The sequence below is a fragment of the Gorilla gorilla genome, chromosome 15 (genome assembly GCF_029281585.2).
Source record: "Gorilla gorilla gorilla isolate KB3781 chromosome 15, NHGRI_mGorGor1-v2.1_pri, whole genome shotgun sequence".
NCBI classification, from domain to species: domain Eukaryota; kingdom Metazoa; phylum Chordata; class Mammalia; order Primates; family Hominidae; genus Gorilla; species Gorilla gorilla.
In genome coordinates, this window is record NC_073239.2 from 111,519,527 (window position 1) to 111,542,278 (window position 22,752).

The window sequence follows — 22,752 nt, forward strand, 5'->3', positions numbered from 1 at the left end:
TCAAAGACCAAATATTAAACAAACGATTCTCTTAGTAACCCTATCTACAAGGATGCTAGAGGCACTGTCTCAGGTACTCGAGCCAGAGACTAAATGTCTATTTCTTATTATTAATATGTCACAGTTTCACAGGCTGCTAGCCAGGAAGCCAGAGGGACCTCCCCAGTGTAAAATTTGGATTCAGACAAGGCTGCAGTCTCAGCTTCTTCACTAACAATGCACTGTGGGGCAATCGCTTTACCTGTTTGGGTCTTAATTTCCTCACCTGTACATGGCAGTGTCCTCTGGGCACAGAGACATACTGCAGCTGTGGCAGTGGAAATGGGAGGATGGACATGGGATCCACTGAAGACAGACCTGGGAGCCCCTGGCTTCCGACTCCATGGAGTGGGTGAAGGGCACACCAGTCTGCTTCATCCCTGACTGCCTGGGAGTGGGCCTTTATCGAAGAAGAGGCAGAACTAATATGAACAGCTCCTGTGCTCTGAGCACCTGCAATGAGCAAGGCACGGTGCCGAGTGCTTGCCAGGAGGTATGAAGAGGCCACAAGCATCCAAGTATAGAACCTGGACTTTGGAGCCAGGATGCTTAAATCTGAATCTGAAATCCAGCAATTACTAAGTGTATTTGTTTGCTAGTGCTGCTCTAAGGAAGAACCATAAATGATGTGGTTTAACCAACAGAAATACATTGTCTCTCAGTTCTGGAGGCCAGGAATCTAAGATCAGTGAGGAAGAATCTATTCCACACCTCACCCCCAGCTTCTGAAGGTTTTCTGGCAATCTTGAATGTCCCTTAAATGTAGGAGCATCACCTCAATCTCTGCCTTCCTCCTCCTGTGGTGTTCTTTCTGCGTGACTGCTGGTGGCCAAATTCCTCCTTTGTAAAAGAACACCAGTAATATCGGAGTAGGGGCCCATTCTACTCTGTTATGACCTCATTTTAACTAATTACGTCTGCAAGGACCCGATTTCTAAATAAGGTCATATCCTGGGATACTCCAGGTATGGGCTTCAACACGTGAATTTGGAGGGTTGGGGGCAATTCAACCCATAACACTGGGTGAGGGACTTGGGTGGTCTCTCTGTGCCTCAGTTCCCTCACCTGTGGAATGGAGATGACAATACCTAACTCATAACCTATCGTGGGTGTTTGCTGAGTTCCTGTACGTAAAGCACTTAAGCTAGTGGTTCAGCATTAGTGCCTTACAAATGTTAACTGCTGTTATCTCATTCATCTTTTGTAACAACTGTGTGCTGTGCAACAAGGGTGACGACTGGTATGCCTGCCAGAGCTGGGCAGGTCACCCAAACAGACGAAGTGGGCTGCCAGTGATGGGGCCCAGGCAGGTGAGACAGTAAGAGCCCCCATTTAAAGGCATTCTGCTCAACATTGTTACATAATAATCTATGGCATGAAACTCACCTATGGAGGCGAGAGCTCCTTGTTGCTCTTGATGTCAATGGAAAAAATTGACCATGACCTACCTGGTCCTTAGGTGGGGTTAACAGCTATTCTGAAAGAAGAATGCTGATTTGACAAGAACTGGGCGTGAAGCCAACCATGTGGTCTAGAAAGGACACAATTGCCTTTAAGCCAAGGCCTAAGCCTATCAAGACTGAGTTAATGAGGCTGCCCCATCAAGCCAGCGGAGGTCAGCCCTCACCAGCCCTGGCTGGCTCTCTGGCTGCAGAGTTTCTGAGCAGGGCTGGAGAACAGACCAAATGGGGCCAGCCAAGTTCGCACATCCTCAGAGCCACCCGCTCAAGTGTTTAGCTCTCCTGGGGTGATTGACTTCAGTGGGAGCGTGGCTCTGCCATGATTCAGACTTCTGGCCTCCAGAACTGTGAGAGAGTGAATTCCTATTGTTTCAAGCCACCCAGTTTGTGGTGATTAATTATGGCAGCCCTAGCAAACTAACATTCCTCTTTTCCTCCAATTTCATAAGAACAGGTGTTGCTCCTCTTGACACACAGCTGTGTGTTCTCTTGGCCTCCTGCTCCCTGGAGGAGTCTCCTTCCATTAATAATCACCTTTCAGCTTCTTCCCCCAAACCTGGGAAGTCCCTCCTTCCAAGCCACAGCTCCCTCTGCCCCACCTCCTTCCCAGCCTTCTCATCAAGAAGCAATCTGCCTTGACCGTCTCTTTGACTTCTCAGCCTGCTGGCCCTGGGCTCCTGCTCCCACCTTCCCACCCAGATCACCCTGGTGGATTCCATGGACTAGTGACCATCCTCATCTACTTGAATGTTCTGCTGCATCTGACACTGACAGTGACATCCCTTGTCCTCCCTTGTTTTCTGCCCTGGTCCTCCTCCTTCCCAGCCATCATCACCTTTGTGAGCTCTCTCCCTCTCTGCTCAGGCTTATGCCGAGGGTCTCAGTGTTCTATGCTTCATCCTCTTCTCTTGTCCTCTCCTTGCCCCAGGACACCCCTGATCCCTTGTGCTTCCTTCATTTTAGTTCCTGTCTCTGTTCTTGCCTCCAAATCTCTCTTTAGACCCATTCACCTGTGTCATCTCCGCCAGCAGGCACCGCAGGCCCTTCAGGCTCACTAGGTCCAAAACTGAACTCATCATCCTCCATACAGGCTTCCAAAACCTACCCCTCAGCTCACACCAGGTCCATTCTCCTTCCTTAATGTGTCTCTTCCTCTCCAGCCTCACCCCTGCTGCCTTGGCCCACACCACCATCATCTCTCGCCTGGATTATCACAGCAGTGTCACTTGGTCCTGTCTTGATCTCCAGGCGACCATACCCATGACAGCCCAAGATAATTTATCCCTCCTTCTCTTACAGAATGAAGTTCAACCCTGGTTCCCAACCCAGCAGGACTTCCAAGCCCTCCATCTGGCCCTGATCTGGCTTCTCTGTCCTCCCTTCCTCCTCTCTGATGGGCTCCCGGTGCCCCACCACCCACTCAGGCTGTACTGCTATCACTCCTGTGGTTCTCTCAGCCCAGAATGCAGCCTCCCACTGCTGTGCTGTAAGCTATTCTGTCTGTTCACTCCTCTCCACCCAGCCAGGGCTGATAAAAACCTAGACAAGGTTCAAAAACCCAGATCCAAGGTCATCGCCTTCACAAAGCTTTTCCTATTCCATTCCTCTCTCCAACCACGGGAGAATGGACCATTCCTTCCTGTGTGTCTTTATTGTGGAGACATGTGTAAGAGCATGGACTCTCTATCTTTAGTTCATCTATTGAGATATTGATCTCTCTTCTTGAGGCCAGGGGTATTTTCTGGGACATGGTTAGATCTCAATAAACATTGATACTGGAGGGATGAAATGAAGGAAGGGTGGATGGAAGGCTATAAGGATGGGTGGATGGATAAATGGATGGATGGATGGATGGATGGATGGATGGATGGATGGATGGATGGATAGATGGATGGATGGAAAAATGGATAGATGGATGGGTGGATGGATGAATGGATGGATGGATGGATGGATGGATGGATGGATGGATGAATATATGGGTGGATGGATGGAAGGAAGGAAGGAAGGAAGGATGGTAGAAGAAAGGTAGTACCAGTATGCTTTAGCTCATGCAGGCAAACAGATGATGGGCAGAGGGAAGCATGGTGGCTGATTACAGGAGGATCATAGCAGATGTTTAAGGCAAGATTGACAGCCCCACAAAGACTGAGAAGAGAAGACAAGAAAAATGGGAAAGTCATTAAGACACAAGACCTAGATAAGGAGCTAGAGGCTGGATCCCAGAACAAGGCAAGAGCCTAATGACTCGAGTAACCAACTCATCCCAGTTTGCCAAGGTCTTTGCCAGTTTTAGCACTGAATATCCCACACCATCGGAAATTCCTCAGTCCCAGCAAATTGGAATGGTTGGTCACCCTACTAGTAATTAAGACCAGTGCCCCACTTCAGAGCAAAAGCATCAGCCAGGCCCTGAGTGACATCTTGTAGGCTCTTGAACTGGTCTCACTCAATCCCCATGAGGCCCAGTACCATGGAACAGAGGGCAGGGAGGCTGAGGGCCAAGCAGAGGAGCACCTGTGCTCAGCAGGGTAAGGCATCACAGGGGCCAACATTGGTTTCTCTGCCCTTCTCCCAGAAACCACCTCCCCACTTTGATCCTTTCCCATGCCCTGCTAGGCTCTAGGACACCAAATTCTCATATTCTGGCCACTGGCCCACCCTAGGCACTCACCCTGGGTGTTATGGACTGAATTGCTTCTCCCGCAAATTCTTATGTTGAAGTTTTAGCTCTCAGTGTGACTGTAGAGATTGGGCTTTTAGGGAAGTAATTAAAGTTAAATAAGGTTATAAGGGTGGCACTCTAATCTGATAAGATTGGTGCCCTTTTAAGAAGAGGAAGAGTAATCAGAGAGCTTGCTCTCTTCCTCTGCCCAATCCCTCTCTTGGGGTGTGTGTGTGTGTGTGTGTGTATGTGTGTGTGTGTGTGTGTGTGTCCAGTGTGGGCTCACAGGGAAGAGGTCGTGGGAGAACAGAGTGAAGGCAACCATATATAAGTGTCAGAGAGCCCTCACCAGAGACCAACCCTGACGGCACCTTGACCTTGGATTTCCAGCGTCCAGAACTGTAAGAAAATACATTTCTATTGTTTAAGACATCCAGTGTGTGTTTAAGCCAGGCCAGTGTGAGGTATTTTGTTACAGCAGCCAGAGAAGACTGATACACTGGGGTGCCATGCCCCCGAGACTCCTTCCAAATCTCTCCTTTCAAAACACACCACTCTCGGTCCTGATTCCTTCAGAGCTCTTTCTGCGTGGCAGTGGGAGTCATGAGTTACCTCAGACTTTCCCCCAAATTCTCAAGACATTCCTTAAGATGTAAGCTTGGGAAACGGCATGTGATGTCTTTCCCTCGTGGGTGGTCAGAGCACAGACAGCACATACAGGCTGGAGACGGCCCACAGGAAAGGTGGGCTAACCACCTTTCCCAAAGTAGTTTCATCTGGAACCCATTTGGGCGGTGTTACACTAGTTTCTGATGGCTGCTCTAAGAAGTTATCACAAACAGTGGCTCAGACAACACAAAATTATTCTTTCATGGTTGAAGAGGCCAGAGGCCTCACTGGGCTAGAATGAAGATATTGGCAGGGCTCCACTCTTTCTGGAGGCTCTAGGGGAGGATCCATTCCTTTCCCTCTCCAGCTTCTAGAAGCTTCCTCACTCCTTGGCACCTGGCTCCGACATCACATTGACTTTTCCCTTCTTGCTTCTACCATCACATCACCTTCTTCTGACTCCAATCTCCTGCCTCTTTCTTGCAAGGATCCTTGTGATTGTAATTAGGACCCAGCTGGATAATCCATGACAATCTCTTCAAGATCCTTAACTTAATCACATCTGCAAGTCCCTTTTGTCATAGAACGATAACATTCACAGGCTCTGGGTATTAGGACACGGATATCTGCGGGGTTCCATTACTCACCCATAACTGGTATGCAGTGCTGATTTCCATCCTGTAGGTACAGTTTAGGGATCTCTAGGTCAATGAGATAATGGACTCTTGCTCATGCTACATGGCGTAATGGGAAGAAAGTCAAACCTAGAAAAAGGGGACTCAGGTTCCCTTGTTAGAGCCTCTTCTTACTAACTGTGGGATTTGGGGCTGATTCTCTGACTTGCTAGGTTCTGTCTTCTCTCCAATTCAATGGGAATGAATGGTGAGGGCACTGAGCAAAAACTAAGGTCTCAATACCTAGTAGTAGTGGGACTTGCCTCTGGATACCCAGTAGTGATCCTGCCGCCTGTTTCTGGATATCCTACAGTAGCAATCCCACCGGTTTCTGGATATCCTACAGTAGTGATCCTGCCTGTTTCTGGATATCCTGCAGTAGCAATCTCGCCTGTTTCTGGATATCCTACAGTAGCAATCTTGCCTGCTTCTGGATACCCAGAAGTGATCATGCCTGGTTCTAGATACCCAGTAGTAATTATGTTTCCTCTAGATACCCAGTAGGTATTGTGCTTGCTTCTAGAGATGTAGTAGTAGCTGAACTTAGCTCTAGACACCCAGTGCTCATCTCTAGACTGGGCTGAGATCAGTGTCTCCCTTGAAGGGTTATTGTAAGGCTGAAAAGAGATAATGTGTTTAAAGCACTTGGTGTAATAGGTGGTCTTTTTAAACGTGTGAATAAATACTAGTTATTATTTCTGTGGATATCCAACAGCCACATAATTGGGCCCCAAAGCCATGAAGAAGGAAGAGGAAATGTCTTAAAGGTTGTCGATTGACAGTGTTTGCTGAACATCAAAATCACTTTCCAAGTATTACCTCTGATTTTCTCTACCAACTCCATACCCCACCCGCAGCCACATAACCTTCCATGATCACGGCCATACACAACACACCATGTCCCCCAGGCAAGGGGACCTTAGAAACATAACCAGGCTTGAGACAGCACTCTGCACCGGTGTCTTGGAAATGCTCTTAAGAGTGTATGGCTGAGTTAGGGAACCAGGATTTCAAAGTAGAAAGGGAGAATCTACCCAAGCCCATAGAAATCCTGAATCCACTCCTTTCTCAGCAACAAGCACTGGCCTGGGAGTCAGCCACCTAGGCACCAACCCCACTCTGCCCCTAATTAAATGCATGACTTTGAAAATTCCCTTCATTCTTCTGAGCCCCAATTCAGTGATTGGTGCAATCACAGGCTTGGCTACAGTGACCCATTCATTGCAGGCATGGTGAGACTCTCAATCCCTCTCATTTCCACTAGAATCTAACTGTTGGGATCTATGACCCAGTCAGCATAGCAGGCCTGTGGGGAGCTCTCAGGTTCAAGCATATGCCCCCCCTAATCTACAAGAAATTAGCTGCAGAAAACCAAGGAATAGAACCTGGAAAAAGAGAGAGTTTGCTAGAGCTGTCCCTTTCCCTGTCTCTGGAATGCCAACAATAGGGAGGCTCTTTGGTCTTGTCTCTCAGGAGTGCCCATGCCATTCCAGGAAAATGATGGCCCAGCTGGTGGCTTAAGGCTTGGCGGGCAGCGAGTGGGCATCGTGGTCAAAGCCTCGGAATCAGGCAGCTGCCTCTGCAGGCAGGCCTGCTGGCTGGAAACCTGCCAGGAAAGGAAGGGGCTGTCCCGGGGCGGGGCCAGGGAGGGGTGGAGACAGGGCCGGCTGTGGTCAGTGACAAATGCTGGCTGCAATCCAGCCAGCTCTCTGCCCTTTCTGAGCCCGAGGGACTGCCACCTCCACTGTGTGCACGCTCAGCTACGGGACACAGTAAGTACCGATGCCGCAACGGGAGGTCCCGAGGGCTTGAGGGCATGTGAGGCGAGGAGAGGATGGACTCTAGAGTTTTGGGGTTTGGGGGCTGCAAAGCTCTGAAGGAGCCTCATCTCTGCAGTTTCAGGTATCCAAGGCAGCAGAGGTGAGTGGGTCCCCTGAGCTCTGTGACCTTATGCTCCACACTAACTCTGGCAGAGCCTCCGTTTCCTCATAGGTAAGATGGAAATAATTACACCCTCTGAATGGTGTGACTGAAGATTAAATACAGCGGGTGCTCTCACTCAGCACATCTGGCCATGTCTGCAGACACATTTGGTTGCCACAACTGGAAGGGGGGTGAGGGTTAGTGACATCTAGAGGCCAGTGATGCTGCTGATGATCCCACAATGCCCAGGACAAGATCACAAAGCATCATCCTGTTCAAAAGGTCAACAGGATCAAGGTTGAGAGACCCTGAAATAAGGCCATGGGGACAAAATGTCGGCTGGATAGGAGGTGCTCAGTAAGTGGCAGCTTCTGTTGTTTTCTGTGCCTGGAGTCTTGGGCCTTTAGAAATCAGGAACAATGATCCAATATTATCGGCTTCCCTGAGATAAGGGCATCTTGCCTGGAGGCTGCCACCCAGGCTGGCCATGGCAGCTGCTCATGAGAGACAGTAACCATTTGGCAGTTTGTTAAATGAACAAAATGTAGAAATAAAGTAAGCAGAATTTTTAGTTTTTCTGAAGGTAGGGCTTTTGGCCAGATATGCAGCAATACAAGAGCAAACTGCTTCCTTGGGCCAGTGTCCTTGCTCATAGATCGGGAAACTGAAGCGTGAAGAATACAAGCGGCAGATGCCTGAAGGTAATGGATGTGTTCATGGTGCTGACGGTGATGATAAGTGACAGATATAGACTCATCTCCAAACTTGTCAGGTTATAGACATTAAATATGTGCAACTTTATGAATAGCAGTCATGTCTCAATCAAGTGGTTTTAATAAAGAAATAATAGGAAGCCAGAGCTGACAGACAGGGAGGGAGTTGTTCAAGGTCACCTGGCAAGTGAGCCCCGGGGCGGGGAGAGCTCAGCTCTGGGTGGCCAGCCTGGCTTTTTCCACTGCTCAGTGTCCAGCTTGCAGTCTAATGTCTCTGAATTACAGAGAAGGAGATGGGTCAGTTCATTCATTCATTCATTCTACAAAGGTTTATGGAGCATCTCTCATGACTGCAAGATCTTGAAGGTGAGAGCAGCACAAATGAGGGTCCCATGGAGAGAGAGGCCGGAATGAAAAATGTCAATGACAAATGCATATATAAAGGCACATGTGTAATTGAAAGAGCTTTGAGAGAAACAGTCAAGGGACCGTTCCAGAGAATAGCCGGGGAAGGGGAAAAGGTCCAGTGTGATAAGGTATTGCAAAGAAGTGACATTTAAGCAAAGGCCTGCAGCCTATGCAGAAGTTGGCCTCAGTGAGAAAGGTTGGGGGAGGGTTCCAGTAGAGAGGGAAGGTATGCAAAGGCCCAGAGTTAGGACAGAACTTGCTGTGTTTGAGAAACTGGGAAAAGAAGAGTGAGCCTGGGGGTATCACGTGATCCAGGGCAGAGCAGGTCCAGGCCAGGTGCAGCCAGGTCACCGCAGCCCTAGTGGGTTAGAGCACAAATCAAAGTTTAGCATTTATCTGAAACACAGGAGTTGGCCATGAGTTTCTTAGGTGAGGAAGCGCTGTGACCATATTTATGATTGAAGGAGATTCTTTTATATGCTGTATATAGAAAGCCTTGCAGGGCAAAGAAAGGAAGCTGCTGGGGTAGCCCTGGGGGAGATGGTGGGAGCTTCCACTGGGGGCAGTGAGAAAGCCAGGGAGAGGCGGCAGCTTTAAGACCTGTTTTGGAGATAGAACGGACAAGCCTTGCTGATGGGCTGGAGTGGAACAGGAAGTCAAGATTACTTCTTCTGGGAAGTTCTGTTCCTGGGTCTTTAGGATCTAGAGGAAGCTGTGACTTTGTCTCTCATCTCTGCCTGGGCTCCAAGCCTCACATCCCTTTTTGTAATTAGAAGATATTGGACAGACCGTCCTCACTAACACAATTCCCACAGCTGAGTCCACGGTAGAACTGGGCAGGACTTCACTGCCCAACACGGGAAATATCAGTCAGCAGATTTGGGTTTCGGGGATGGTGGGGGGCCAGCGGGAAGACTGACCAGGGCCTACCCATCACATCCCCACCACCTCCCACCTCAATTCACCTTGGCCTGAGATGACAGATGAACATGACTGATCCTCTCTCTTCCCTCTGCAGAAACACTGAAGCCAGGGACCAGGAGAGGGGCAGCCCAACCAAGCTTTCAAAGCACTCAGTAGAGGCTGGTCTGGGGGATGGGAGACTCCCAGGGCTTCACCTGTCTCTGTCAAAGCCATATATTTCCACCAGAGGCCCAAGAGTGTGATGGCAAACCCTGGGTTTGAAACTAAGAAACCTAAAACAAGCACTGAGGACTCCACTGCCTCTTGAAGTGACCTCTCTGACCCTCTGTTTCTTCTGCACTGTTAGGATAATGATACTAACTCCATGTTGTTGTAGAGAAGTATAAATGAGCTAATACAGGTGAACCGCCTGGGGATACCAGGAGGTGAGGTCGAGGAGGAACGAGGTATCACTCCTCAGAGCCACTCAGAGACAGGCTGTGCACGAGTCAGAGGAACCTGGATTTTAATTCCGGTTCTATCACTCAGTAGCTGGAACAAGCTATTCCATTTCACTTAGCTTCAGTCTATTCAGTCTGTAAAATAGAGTGAGTTTGCTTTTGGAAAACTCTGTAAAATAGAGAGCTTACTTTTGGTGAAGGTTAAACACAGTAATATTTATGGAGTGTCTAGTATGTCTTTAATAATTAGTGGTTTTACTGAAAAGTAGAGAGAGTTGGCCCAGAGGGAGCAAGATTTCCGGGTCTCAAACATGTGGCCCAGGAGAGCCTAAGTGAACCTGGGGCCCTCTCCAAACAGATCCTGGGAGAGACTCAGTGCTCACCCGGAGAAGCAGCTCCTCCCCATCGGATCTCTAGGGCTTGGCAGGGGGCGGGGTCTTGAGGGGGTGTCCACAACACATGGCAGACTGCAGATGAAGAAACTGAGGCCCAGAGGGGGTGAGGCTTGCCCAGGGTGACCTAGTAGCTGCATAGATGGGAGAATGGAGGCCAGGGCCTCACTGAGACTCTCTGGTCAGCTGCCCCTGGGCTGTATCCAATAAGGAAACTCCCCTGCTTCTGAAGCTGTTCTCGAAATTATCAGCTCAGTGTGACCCTGCGGGGGGTTGAGCCACATTGTTTCTTTAGCAGCATCTCCATACATGGCTGGTTCCAACACTTGGCAGGAGGGACCGTATTGTGCTGTAAAATAGACTCATTTAGAGAAGCCGGAGATTAAACCACCCACCCATGTCCTTCGAAGCTCTCCAGGCAAGTGCCACGGTGGGAACAGGTAGGGAGTGTCAGTGGGGGGAAGTCCAGACTCTGCTCACTCATTATCTGCAGATTAGGGCTATTGTTGGTGGCTACTAAGTCAGGGATTTCAAAATCAGGAAGATGCAGCCAGGAAAAGAGGAGGCAGGACTCTGCAGAGTCGGAGTGATAACCGAGTCTGAGTCCAAGCTTTGCCAATGTTAGCAAGCGACTCCATCTCTCTGAACCTCGGATTACCCATCTGTAAAATAGAGCTAGCAGCAAGACGTAACTTTTTGGGTGGTGCAGGGCTGAAGGAGTTGGCACAGTGCCTGAAAGAGGGTGCGGGCAATGCACCCAACTGCTGTGGCTGCTGGGTTTGGTGCCGGGTTCGATTCTGCAGGCGGAAACTTCTACATGAGCCTCCTTCTTGGAGGGAGCTCAGGGCCCAATTTGGAGGCTGGGCTGGCAAGGGTGACCTGCTGGAGCTATTCGACTTCACTTAAAGACAGGCCTGCAGTCCAAGCCTGCCCAATTCCTGAGACCATTCTCTCTCCACTGCTGAGCCCCACGGCCACTCTGCAAGGGATTTCCCACCCAGCTGTTTGGGGCCCTTTGGAGTTTGGTTTTAATTGGGACACGGGATGCTGTGACAGGCTGCCTCTGCCTGGTGGGGATCTGGGGTCACTGATGACATTGTGCCCATGGAGAGAGCCCAGCAGAAAGGGATTCCCTCCAAGGCGACACACAGGGCAAAGCTCACATCAGACGCCAGGCAGGCCCTCTGCACCTGGTAATTAGCCGGCCCGGGTGCTGTCAGGCTCACACGTGTGTGTGTGTGTGTGTGTGTGTGTATGTGTGTGTAAAGCATGTACCCTATGGTACAGTTGAGAATATGGAGGCCTCAGATGGGGCTTTTGCCGGAAACTGCCATGCCTACTGCTCACACTTCCATAGCACGTGCCCCCAAGCACCCCATGGTGTAGGTGCTGTTATTATCACTATCTTACAGTTATGGAGCAGTGGTTCAAGGTGTAACTGACTTGCCCAAAATCACACTACAAGGACACAGCAGGGCTGAGATTTGAACCCAGGCAGCGGCTTCAGAGCCTGGGCTGTTTCCTACTGCGGAGGCAGGAGGCAAGACTTCTACCTGTAGCCAGATGGGGAGGCATGGGCACAGGAACGGCTCTTGGGTGAAGTGGAGGGAGGAAGAGGAGGACTGAAGGCGAAGGCCACTTCAGGAGTGATGGGAGACCCCACAAAGGCCTCCCTGAGAAGCGCTAGAGACAAAGATGAGTGCCTCCTCATCTGGAAGATGAAAAGATGTCTTTGCCTGCATGGGCTGCCGTCACAAAGTCCCAGGGGCTAGGGGGCTTCAACAACAGAAATTTCTTTCTTTACAACTCTGGAAGCTGGAAGTCTGAGATTAAGGCACCAGCAGGATTTGTTCCTTCCAAGGCCCCTCTCCTTGGCTCACAGGTGGCTGCCTTCTCCCTGTCTTCACCTGGCCTTCCCTCTGTGCATGTCTCTATCCTGATCTCCTCTTTTTAATTTTTGTGTAAGGACATAGTCATATTGGGTTGGGGCCCACTCTAGTGACCTCATTCTAACTCAGTCCCCTCTTTAAAAGCCCTGTCTCCAAATAGAGTCACATTCTGGGGTATTGAAGGTAAGGACTTCAGCATATGCATTTTGGGGGCACAATTCAGCCAGAGCAGGAGGACGGTGGGGATGTCCACATGAAGAGGTTCAGGCAGAATTCCTTTAGGAGGGGAAGGTGTCTCTCTGTGGGACAAGGGTGGCATGGAGCAGCCCCTGGGGGAAGGAGAAGGGGACAGCTTGCATACTGGTATTCTGCCTACCTCAGGGTGGACACTCACTCAGCGTTTGCTGAATGAACAGGGCAAGGCCAGCAGTGCTGACGGTCCCAGGCATGTAGCTGGTCTGAGTTCATAGAAGGACCACAGCGCCCTGCCATGTGCCAAACCAGGACACCAGAGTGAAGGCCAGAAGCTCACATGGAAGCAGCTTAGTTCCCTGGTAACCTCGAGATGCTGATGAGACAGAGCAGAGCAGGGGGAACCCTCTCCCTCCGTATCCCATCCTCCAAAATGTGTCCCTTGATGTGGATGGGTAGACAGGATTCCTGCCCTGGCAGCCAGACCCCTGCCTTGGGTCTGCACCTCCTCTCCCTCCTTCCTCTCCCCATCATCCCTAAATCTTGTCCTCGAGCCACTGCCACCCTGTGTAAGCCCTCATGCCCAGTCTCGGGGGTGCCATCCCTTCTCTTTGAAGCTGAATGGACCAAACCTACCCATTGAGTGTTGGGTGGGGACATCTCTGGAAAGTCAGCACCTGGACCAGCTCCACCCCTCTCTGAGGACACCTTCTTTCCCTTTCAGAACAAAGAACAGCCGCCATGCAGCTCTTCCTCCTCTTGTGCCTGGTGCTTCTCAGCCCTCAGGGGGCCTCCCTTCACCGCCACCACCCCCGGGAGATGAAGAAGAGAGTCGAGGACCTCCATGTAGGTGCCACGGTGGCCCCCAGCAGCAGAAGGGACTTTACCTTCGACCTCTACAGGGCCTTGGCTTCTGCTGCCCCCAGCCAGAACATCTTCTTCTCCCCTGTGAGCATCTCCATGAGCCTGGCCATGCTCTCCCTGGGGGCTGGGTCCAGCACAAAGATGCAGATCCTGGAGGGCCTGGGCCTCAACCTCCAGAAAAGCTCAGAGGAGGAGCTGCACAGAGGCTTTCAGCAGCTCCTTCAGGAACTCAACCAGCCCAGAGATGACTTCCAGCTGAGCCTCGGCAACGCCCTTTTCACCGACCTGGTGGTGGACCTGCAGGACACCTTCGTAAGTGCCATGAAGACGCTGTACCTGGCAGACACTTTCCCCACCAACTTTAGGGACTCTGCAGGGGCCATGAAGCAGATCAATGATTATGTGGCAAAGCAAACGAAGGGCAAGATTGTGGACTTGCTTAAGAACCTCGATAGCAATGCGGTCGTGATCGTGGTGAATTACATCTTCTTTAAAGGTAAGGCCCTTGGGCCCAAACCTGCACTTTCTTTGGCTTTTCTGCTGCTTTTATCTAAAGAATACCCAATTCCCTCACATACATAAAAGACGGGGAGTACATTAAGTTCTTTTGGGTGCCTGTTGAGAAAAATTAAGTAAACAAGCAGCCAGAGAAGGTAAGATGAATGCCTTCTTGCTGTGGATGGGATTAGTGAGGCTGAGATGCTGTTTCCTCCATGGAGGAAGAGCTGGTTGCTGTCTTTGGGCCTCTGGGGACATCTGAAGACCCAGCTTTCATACAGGCTCTGAAGCATGAGCCCATTGTGGCCACCATGGCAAAGACACCAACACCTTAGCCACTCAGGGCAGGACACAGACCCCAGAAGGGCTTAAAGGGCATTTCCCAGTCCCCCGTATCCCCCAGATCCTGGCCCCTCTGCCCTCATAGAGGCCAAGACTCCCTCAGACAAATGCTTGTTCCTCTGAAATGCCTCCTCCTGACTCCTCAGCAAGAGCTGACCTCTGCTTATCTCCCTGACACTCCTTGTAAGCATTCCTGCTCGCCTCTGCAGCTCCTGCCAGTTGCTGACCCTGGGGAAAGCAAGAGTGGATAGAAAGGAGAAGAGAAGAGAGGAGAGGGTGGGAAGGGTTGCGAAGGAAGGTAAATTGTTAACACCTCCCCTTCCTGTGGTCACAGATCGTGAGTATCTTTGGCCATTTGGGTGGCTATAACAAAATACCGTAAACTGGGTGACTTAGCAACAACAAACATACATTTCTCATAGTTCTGGAGGCTGAGAAGTCCAGGATCAAGGCACTGGCAGATGCAGTGCCCATTCCTTGGTTCATAGAGAGTGCCTTCTTAGTATATCCTTGCTCGAAGGAGCAAGGCAGCTCTCTGTGGTCTCTTTTGTAAGGACACCGATCCTGTTCATGACAGCTCCACCCCCATGACCTAATCAACTCCCAAAGGCCCCCTGTCCTAATACCACCACCTTGGGGCTTAGGTTTCAACATATGAACAATGTGGGGACACAAACATTGAGACCACAGCAGTGAGTGTCGAACTTGGACTCTGAGATTTCCTATCCCCTGGTGCAGGGCAGTCCCCATTACACCAGATTGCTGAGGGCAGCTGGGAAATAAGCTAAGGACGGTATTGACTGGGGTCTTCCTTCGATAACGATTAAGAAGTTGGAAACAGGCCAGGCGCGGTAGCTCACACCTATAATCCCAACAGTTTAGGAGGCTGAGATGGGCAGATCACCTGAGGTCAGGAGTTCGAGATCAGCCTGGCCAACATAGTGAAACCCCATCTCTACTAAAAAAATACAGAAATTAGCCAGGCATGGTGGCGGGCGCCTGTAATTCCAGCTACTTGGGAGGCTGAGGTAGGAGAATCACTTGAACCTGGGAGGTGGGGGCTGTAGTGAGCCAAAATCGCGCCACTGCACTCCAGCCTGGGTCACAGAGCGAGACTCCATCTCAAAAAAAAAAAAAAAAAAAAGAAAAAAAGAAAAAGAAAAAAAAGAAAAAAGAAATAAAATAAAAAGAAGTTGGAAACAATCACTTGTAGCGTTTTGTTCAGAAGTTCCCATAGGAAGGTCAGAGAAGGGTCATTGAAGACTTCCCAATGGGAAAAACCATTCATTTCCAGGATCCATACTAACTTCTTTCTAAAACTTAAATCAAAATATTGGAATGAAAGTGCAAACAGAGAAGCTCACCCAGACATCAGGTAGCATTCACAGCCAGCCACATTTTTCACCCTCTTCACTTGGAGATTTGGTCGAGTAAAACGTTAGAGAATCAGAGAACATCAGGGGTCCAGGGCCTCTGAAGATGTGAAAACCAACCTCCTTGTTTTGCAAATGTGGAAGGAAAAGTCCCACGGAAAGTCCAAGAATGTGCCCAATGTTATAAAGAGACTTGCCTTGATATTCAAGAGGTTCAACAGTCACCGCTCTGAGGCTGCCATAAAGATGGTCTCTGCTGGCTATCTTTACTGTCTTCACTCCTTTTATTTGCAGCTGAGAATTTCTAATTCTGACACAAAATTCTTTTTCATTTTTCCCTTTTTTCATCTTTAGCTAAGTGGGAGACAAGCTTCAACCACAAAGGCACCCAAGAGCAAGACTTCTACGTGACCTCGGAGACTGTGGTGCGGGTACCCATGATGAGCCGCGAGGATCAGTATCACTACCTCCTGGACCGGAACCTCTCCTGCAGGGTGGTGGGGGTCCCCTACCAAGGCAATGCCACGGCTTTGTTCATTCTCCCCAGTGAGGGAAAGATGCAGCAGGTGGAGAATGGACTGAGTGAGAAAACGCTGAGGAAGTGGCTTAAGATGTTCAAAAAGAGGTACTTTCAGACTACCCCAGGGCCAGCCTAACCCCACACAGCTCCAGGGAGACACACACGCCCTACCAGGGCCACACAGCACTGGTGGGAAGGACTCACCCAGCCAAGGAGCTGCCTCCAGGCCCAGAGGCATCCTGTGACATCCAGGTCCTGGGGGCCTAGCCCAGTTGGAGGGACAAGAGCTGGAAACTGGGTTCCTTAGGGTGGTGCCAGAGTGGGCAGAGACCTCTGGGGCAGCCCACGTTCAAGTCCAGAGCAAGGGGAGGCTCATCCTAGAAAAGAAGCCAGAGGAGCCATAACCACCATTGTTCCTTGGGTTAAGGAGTCCTTTTTTAAAACCATCAAAACTAAGAATCCAGTGCATTATGAAGCCAAGGGGTGAGGCTCAGTGTGCCAATGCCCCAGAACAGTCTAAGAAAGCTCCTTTTCCCTTTCCAGGCAGCTCGAGCTTTACCTTCCCAAATTCTCCATTGAGGGCTCCTATCAGCTGGAGAAAGTCCTCCCCAATCTGGGGATCAGTAACGTCTTCACCTCTCGTGCTGATCTGTCCGGCATCAGCAACCACTCAAATATCCAGGTGTCTGAGGTGGGTTCAGAAGCTCCTATGCATCTGCTTCCCAAGATCTATTCTGTTCTATTCTGTTCTATTCTTTCTATTCTACTCTACCCCATTTCATTCCATTCCATTCCACTCAACTCCACTCCACTCCACTCCACTCCACTCCAGTTCACTCTATTCAATTCCACTCCACTCCACTCCAGTTCACTCTATTCAATTCCACTCCACTCCACTCCACTCCACTCCAGTTCGCTCTATTCCATCCCACTCCATTCCACTCCTCCACTCCTCTCATCCACTCCACTCTACTCCTCCACTCCACATCTCCACTCCGCTCCTCCACTCCACTCCACTCCACTCCATTCCATTCCATCCCATTCCATCCCATTCCATTCCACTCTATTCCATTCTATTCTATTCCATTCCACTCCACTCCACTCTACCCCATTCTATTCTATTCTATTCCATTCCACTCCACTCCACTCCTCCACTCCATTCCTCCACTCCACTCCACTCCAGTTCACTCTATTCCATTCCACTCCACCCGACTCCATTCCCTTCCGTCCCATTCCATTCCACTCTACTCCATTCTATTCTATTCCATTCCACTACACTCCACTTCTCTACTCGACTCCACTCCACTCCTCCACTCCACTCCAGTTCACTCTATTCCATTCCACTCCACTCCTCCACTCCATTCCATTCCATCCCACTCTACTCCATTCTATTCTATTCCATTCCACTTCTCTCCACTCCTCCACTCCACTCCTCCACTCCTCTCCACTCCTCCACTCCACTCTTCCACTCCACTCCATTCCACTCCACTCCATTCCACTCCTCCACTCCACTCTTCCACTCCACTCCATTCCACTCCTCCACTCCACTCCACTCTATTCTATTCTATTCCATTCCATTCTACTCTATTCTATTCCATTCCATTGCAGTCAACTCCACTCCACTCTCTACTATTCTATTCCACTCCTCTCCCCTCCACTCCATTCCATTGCAGTCCACTCCACTGCACTCCACTCCTTTATTCTGTTCTGTTCTATTCTATTCTATTCTATTCTATTCTATTCTATTCTATTCTATTCTATTCTATTCTATTCTCTCCCTCTCCCTCTCTTTTCCCACAAGTAGCAAAAGTTTCACTTTGTGTCTTATCCTTCATGTAATGGGAAGCCATATCCACCACTGTTCCTTGAGTTAAGGAGTCCTGTTTTAAACAATCAAAACTAAGAAGGCACTTCCTAGCTATGTGATCTCCAAAAAATACTTGACTCTCTGAGCTTCCTTTATCTCTTCTATAAAATTGAAGAATTACGCCTTGCTCCAAGATGCCATGAGAATTCAATGACAGACACATGCGAAGTCACCCCCCAGAACAGTGCCTGGGGCAGAGTAGCTGCTCCATTGTTCCATTTCCTACTTGCTCCATGGCTCAGTTGAACAGATACTTAGAGGTTGATGCCCATAGGCAGAAGCTTTGCCATTTGCTATGATGACTTCACCTGCCCCTGGTGGCCTGGTGATGCCTGGTGTCTCCCCTGCAGATGGTGCACAAAGCTGTGGTGGAGGTGGATGAGTCGGGAACCAGAGCAGCGGCAGCCACGGGGACAATCTTCACTTTCAGGTCGGCCCGCCTGAACTCTCAGAGGATAGTGTTCAACAGGCCCTTTCTGATGTTCATTGTGGATAACAACATCCTCTTCCTTGGCAAAGTGAACCGCCCCTGAGGTGGGGCTTCTCCTGAAATCTACAGGCCTCAGGGTGGGAGATGAAGGAGGCTATGCTATGGCCCATCTGTATGCTGGTAGCTAGTGATTTACACAGGTTTAGTTGACTAATGAGGCATTACAAATAATATTACTCTATGATGATTGCTTCCACCCACACAACTGCAACATACAGGTGCCTTGGGGAAATGTGGAGAACATTCAATCTTGCCGTCACTATTCATCAATGAAGATTAGCACTGAGATCCAGAGAGGCTGGATGACTTGCTCAAGTTCACCAGCATGGTAGTGGCAAAGAGAGGTCCAGAGTCCTGGCCCTTGATGCCCAGCTCAGTGCCACAAAGCTCAGTAGGAGGGATGTTCCAGTGGATGAGGGCCACCAGGAAGCACAGGTCCAAGGCTGGTCCCACACTTACCAGCAACAACAACTGTCAGTTCATCCTGCATGGGAAAAATGTTGGAATGGGAGTCTGAAATGGGGCTACTGTTTCAGTCCTAACGTGCTGTGTGACATTGGGACAACACTTTCCCTCTCTGGACCTCAGTTTCCCTCTGTATACAAGGATCAGATTCTTGCTGTGACCCAAGAACTCCTGAAATCATATAGAAAGGCTGGGGTGGGCCCTGTCATTCATGGTTGATTTCAATACACTCAAGTGCCATTCATCCTTTAAGAAAAACATCTGGATATCAAGGTGGAAATGGCCCATTTAACGATTGATTATATCATTTTGTGGATATAGTTATAATCTGATGGGCCTGGCTGGGAGTGGAAGAAGGGAAGCCTTTTGCAAATAGTAGAGTATCAGTTGCAGGTGCCAATGACTAACTTTTTGAATTCTATGTTGGCATTAACAATAAAGCATTTTGCAAACACTGGTTATAACTGTCTTTATGGAGGCAGCTCTGGGAATGGTGACATTGATAGCTTACCATGCTCCAGGCCGGGTGCCTGGCCCTTCACCTGGATGGTCGCATTTGCCGCTCATAAGACTCCCATGAAGAAAGGCACCACTGTTATCCCATCTGTTATTCACAGATGGGAAAGGCAAGGCTTGAAGTGGTTAGGTGGCTTACCCAGTCACATATCTTCTAAGTGGTGCAGCCAGAATTTGGCGGGGGGAGTGCGACCAAGAACCCTACACTCAGTCCTGTGCTCTGTGCTGTGGAGGAGAGATGACCAGGAGCAGAAACTTCATTCAGAGGCATCTCAGGCACCAGCTCCCCCATGAGCCAGGTAAGTTCCCTCCCTCCCTTCACCAAGCACCATGTGTTTCCTCATGTGCTGAATGAAGAGGATTAGATACTCAAGAATGGAATGAGTGGGTGAGTGAGTCCTTCGCTGCACCCAAGTCTGATTTTCTGTGCGCCTGCTCACCCCACCCTGCATGTTCTAAGCATGCTTCCATAAGGCTGTGCCCCACCCTCTGATTCTAGAGCCTGGACTGTATCAGAGATGAGTGCCTACTAGAGGTAACAAGGTCAGGACCCCAAACCTTATCCATCCCCCAAAGTACTGAGCCCCCACCATGCACCAGCCCATGCCAGATGCTTTGCACTTGTGATATCACCCATCCCTTGACAACCCAGCAAGTTCTATTATTGTTCCCATTTTACAGGCAATAACATAAGTGCTTTCCCAGGGTCCCACACTGGTGACAGTGAGGGCCCAGGGTCTGAGAGCCCAGATCGCACATGTGCGGGCTGGTGGCAGGGCAGATGGCGGCAACCAGACTCAGACATTTCTCTGCAGTTGTGCTGTGGGCTCAGGGTGGCTCTTTACGACGGGGCCCCTTCGTGGGGTCATGCACTCCTATGTGCTTTCCCTTGCATCATGCCTTGCCTGTCTTGGCAAATATTTCTCTGGAGTTTACCCAGCCAGTCCAAGGTCACAGGGAAGCCCTGTCTGTGTCTCACACAGAAGGTCAACGTCCAGCACTGTCCAAACTTTACTCAGCAAACAGTCACAAAGCAGCTCCTGTGTGGGGGGTCAGGGGTGGGCTCACTGTGGTCTCTGTTGCGTGTCACACATTGAAGCACTGTGCTGGGGGTCACTGCAGGCTGTTTAACTCAATTGTCACATGAGCCTGGGTGCACAAAATGGTAGAGCAGCTCAGAGAGAGATGGACAGACAGAGAGCATGAACCTCTGAGGAGTCAGGTTTTCGTGGATGAAGGGACACTAAGATGGCTTTGGAGCGTGAGAAGGACTTCACCTAGCAGATGTGGGAAAGGAGTGAGACCTCCAGGCAGAGGGACTGGCTGGAGACGAGCGTGATGTGGTGAGCCATGGAGTGTATGGGTCCCCACAGAACTTCAGTCTGGGCCTGCACAGGGCATGTGGAGGAGACAAGGAGGAGGGAGGTGGCTGTGCCGGCGGTTCAGTGACAGAGATCCTAAATGGGAGGCCAATGTTTTGTCTGATCTCTTTCATACCAATTTCAGGGTAGTTTGGTCATCCATGCCACATTCCAAGTGTCCCCTGGGCCCTTTCTCTCCCTCACCCTCCTGTCTGCACATGAGTAGATGCCTCCACGCAGCCCTCCCAGGATGCTCACCTCTATCCACAGATGCTTCTCCAAAACCCACCAGGCCCTCCCATGGAACGAGCTCACCTACAGGGTAAAATCAGGTCACGGTCACATATAGGCCTGACTACTCCCCTCAGGACCCTCATTCACAGCCACTGTATTAATTTGCTGGGGCTGCCAAAACAAAGTGTCCTCGTCTGGGAGGCTGCAGTAGATTTGCTGAAATTGATTTGCTAGCATTGCTGAAATTGATTCAAGCTTGATTCTGGAGCTTGAATCGAAGATCAAGGCAAGTGCAGGGCTGGTTTCCCTGAGGCCTCTCCCCTTGGTTTGCAGGTGGCTCTCCTCTCCCTATGTCTTCACATGGTCCTCCTCTGCATGTGCCTGAGTTCTAACTTCCTCTCCTCTCCTCATCTCCACCAGTCTTATAGAATTAGGGCCCCCCAATGACCTCATTCTAACTTAATAACCTCTTTAAAGGCTCTATCTCCAAATACAGTCACATTTTGAAATATTGAGGGTTAGGACTTCAGTGTATGAATTTTGGGAGGACGCAACTCAGCCAGGCTCACTCTTATCATTACAGCTGCACTAGTGCCATGCCTGGTTCCCAGTGGACACCCCAGGAACAGCCCTCCATCCAGAGTGATGTCCTGTGACATCCCCTACACTCCACAGCTCATCACATCACACTCGTCTCCAGTCGGTCTGTCTGCCTGGAAGTCCCACACCTGTTCCCACATCCACTGTCTGGGAGGTCCTTTTCATGCTTCAAAGCCAGCTCGGTGTCCTCCTTTGTACAAAAAAATGTCCTGACCTCTCAGAACTTCATGCTTTCTCTCTTTCTGTCGATCTTTCTCTGAACTCCTCTATCATTTTGTGCCCCCAGGAACGTGTGACATTTGAGTTGAACAGGCTGCAAAAACGAAAAAGAAGAAAGAAATGCTGAGTTAAACAGGCTGCAATGACCCCCAGCACGGTGCTTCAATGCAGGAAATGCATCAATGACTTGCAGCAGAGGCCACACTCAGCCCCGCTCTGCCCTTTGAGTTTTTGCAGCTCTTGCCAAGATCATTCTTGTTCTTAGAAAGCCCAGCATTATTTTCCTCTCTAGCCATATGGATTCTACAAGTTCCTCTTGTGAGCTGTAATCAGAATGCAGAGAAGTAATACAAGGTTAGGGCCCAGGACTCCTTCTCCCACCTCTCCCTGCAGAGACTCAGATTTTTTAAAAAAATGACCTTGGTCTTCGGGGGAAGAACTTCCCACCACAGTGAACAGCCATGCCCAGCCTACACTTGACTGTGGGGCTTACTTAGCTCATCCATCCAAAGGCTATTCCTGGGTTGCCTAGTGGAAATCCAGGCATGGAGCTAGTGCAAGCAGAATGATAAGAGTGAGCCTGGCAGACACTGACCCCAGCAATAACCAGGTAAACAAATAAACAGAACTACAAACTATGATGACAACAATTCATCCATCCACAGATATTCACTGAATGGCCACTGTGTGCCTGGCACTGCTCCAAGTGCTGAAGAAAAATGAAGAAAACAAAAATCCCTGCCCTTGTAGAGGAGACATTATAATGTGGCAAGATAACATAATGAAAAAGAATGAAGAATAAAACAGAAAAGTAAAATGGATTGCATGTCACTTGATGACAAGTACTGTGGAATGAGGCTGTCATCTAAATGGAGCACAGAAAGCGGAACATGGCGACATCTCAGCCAAAAGACCCGGCAGACATGACCTTGGCCAAGGGATCGAGGTTGGCATCGCCAGCTGTGAGCAGTGCTGACATCTTATTATCTTTGATATGGCGTCATGAGCAGGCTGCCTCCTCTTGGTGGGATCTTCCCCCAAACCCAGAACCTCAGTCTAATCACAAGAAAATGACAGC

The 22,752-nt window shown here is 49.8% G+C and overlaps 1 protein-coding gene across 5 annotated transcripts; it reads left to right on the forward strand.

The window, feature by feature from the left end:
* The first annotated feature begins 6,971 nt into the window (after nucleotides 1-6,971).
* Nucleotides 6,972-19,198, forward strand: SERPINA5 (serpin family A member 5). Of its 5 annotated transcripts, none has more exons than XM_055361388.2 (6): nucleotides 7,106-7,216; nucleotides 7,341-8,068; nucleotides 13,050-13,685; nucleotides 15,757-16,027; nucleotides 16,466-16,613; nucleotides 18,140-19,198. In XM_055361388.2, exons 2-6 carry the CDS (start codon nucleotides 8,059-8,061, stop codon nucleotides 18,320-18,322), a joined length of 1,248 nt encoding a protein of 415 aa, XP_055217363.2. In that variant the 5' UTR covers nucleotides 7,106-7,216; nucleotides 7,341-8,058; the 3' UTR covers nucleotides 18,323-19,198. The 5 variants fall into 5 exon arrangements, with proteins under 5 accessions (XP_018865158.3, XP_055217363.2, XP_018865159.3 ...); XM_019009614.3 differs by having other exon boundaries at nucleotides 7,112-7,216; nucleotides 7,341-7,364; XM_063698154.1 differs by having other exon boundaries at nucleotides 7,151-7,216; nucleotides 7,341-7,436.
* The last annotated feature ends 3,554 nt before the right edge of the window (nucleotides 19,199-22,752 follow it).

Coding starts and splice junctions, on each gene's coding strand:
- SERPINA5 (XM_055361388.2), top strand. Junction 13,686..15,756: donor GAATTACATCTTCTTTAAAG/GTAAGGCCCTTG, acceptor TTTCATCTTTAG/CTAAGTGGGAGACAAGCTTC. Junction 16,614..18,139: donor CAAATATCCAGGTGTCTGAG/GTGGGTTCAGAA, acceptor TCTCCCCTGCAG/ATGGTGCACAAAGCTGTGGT.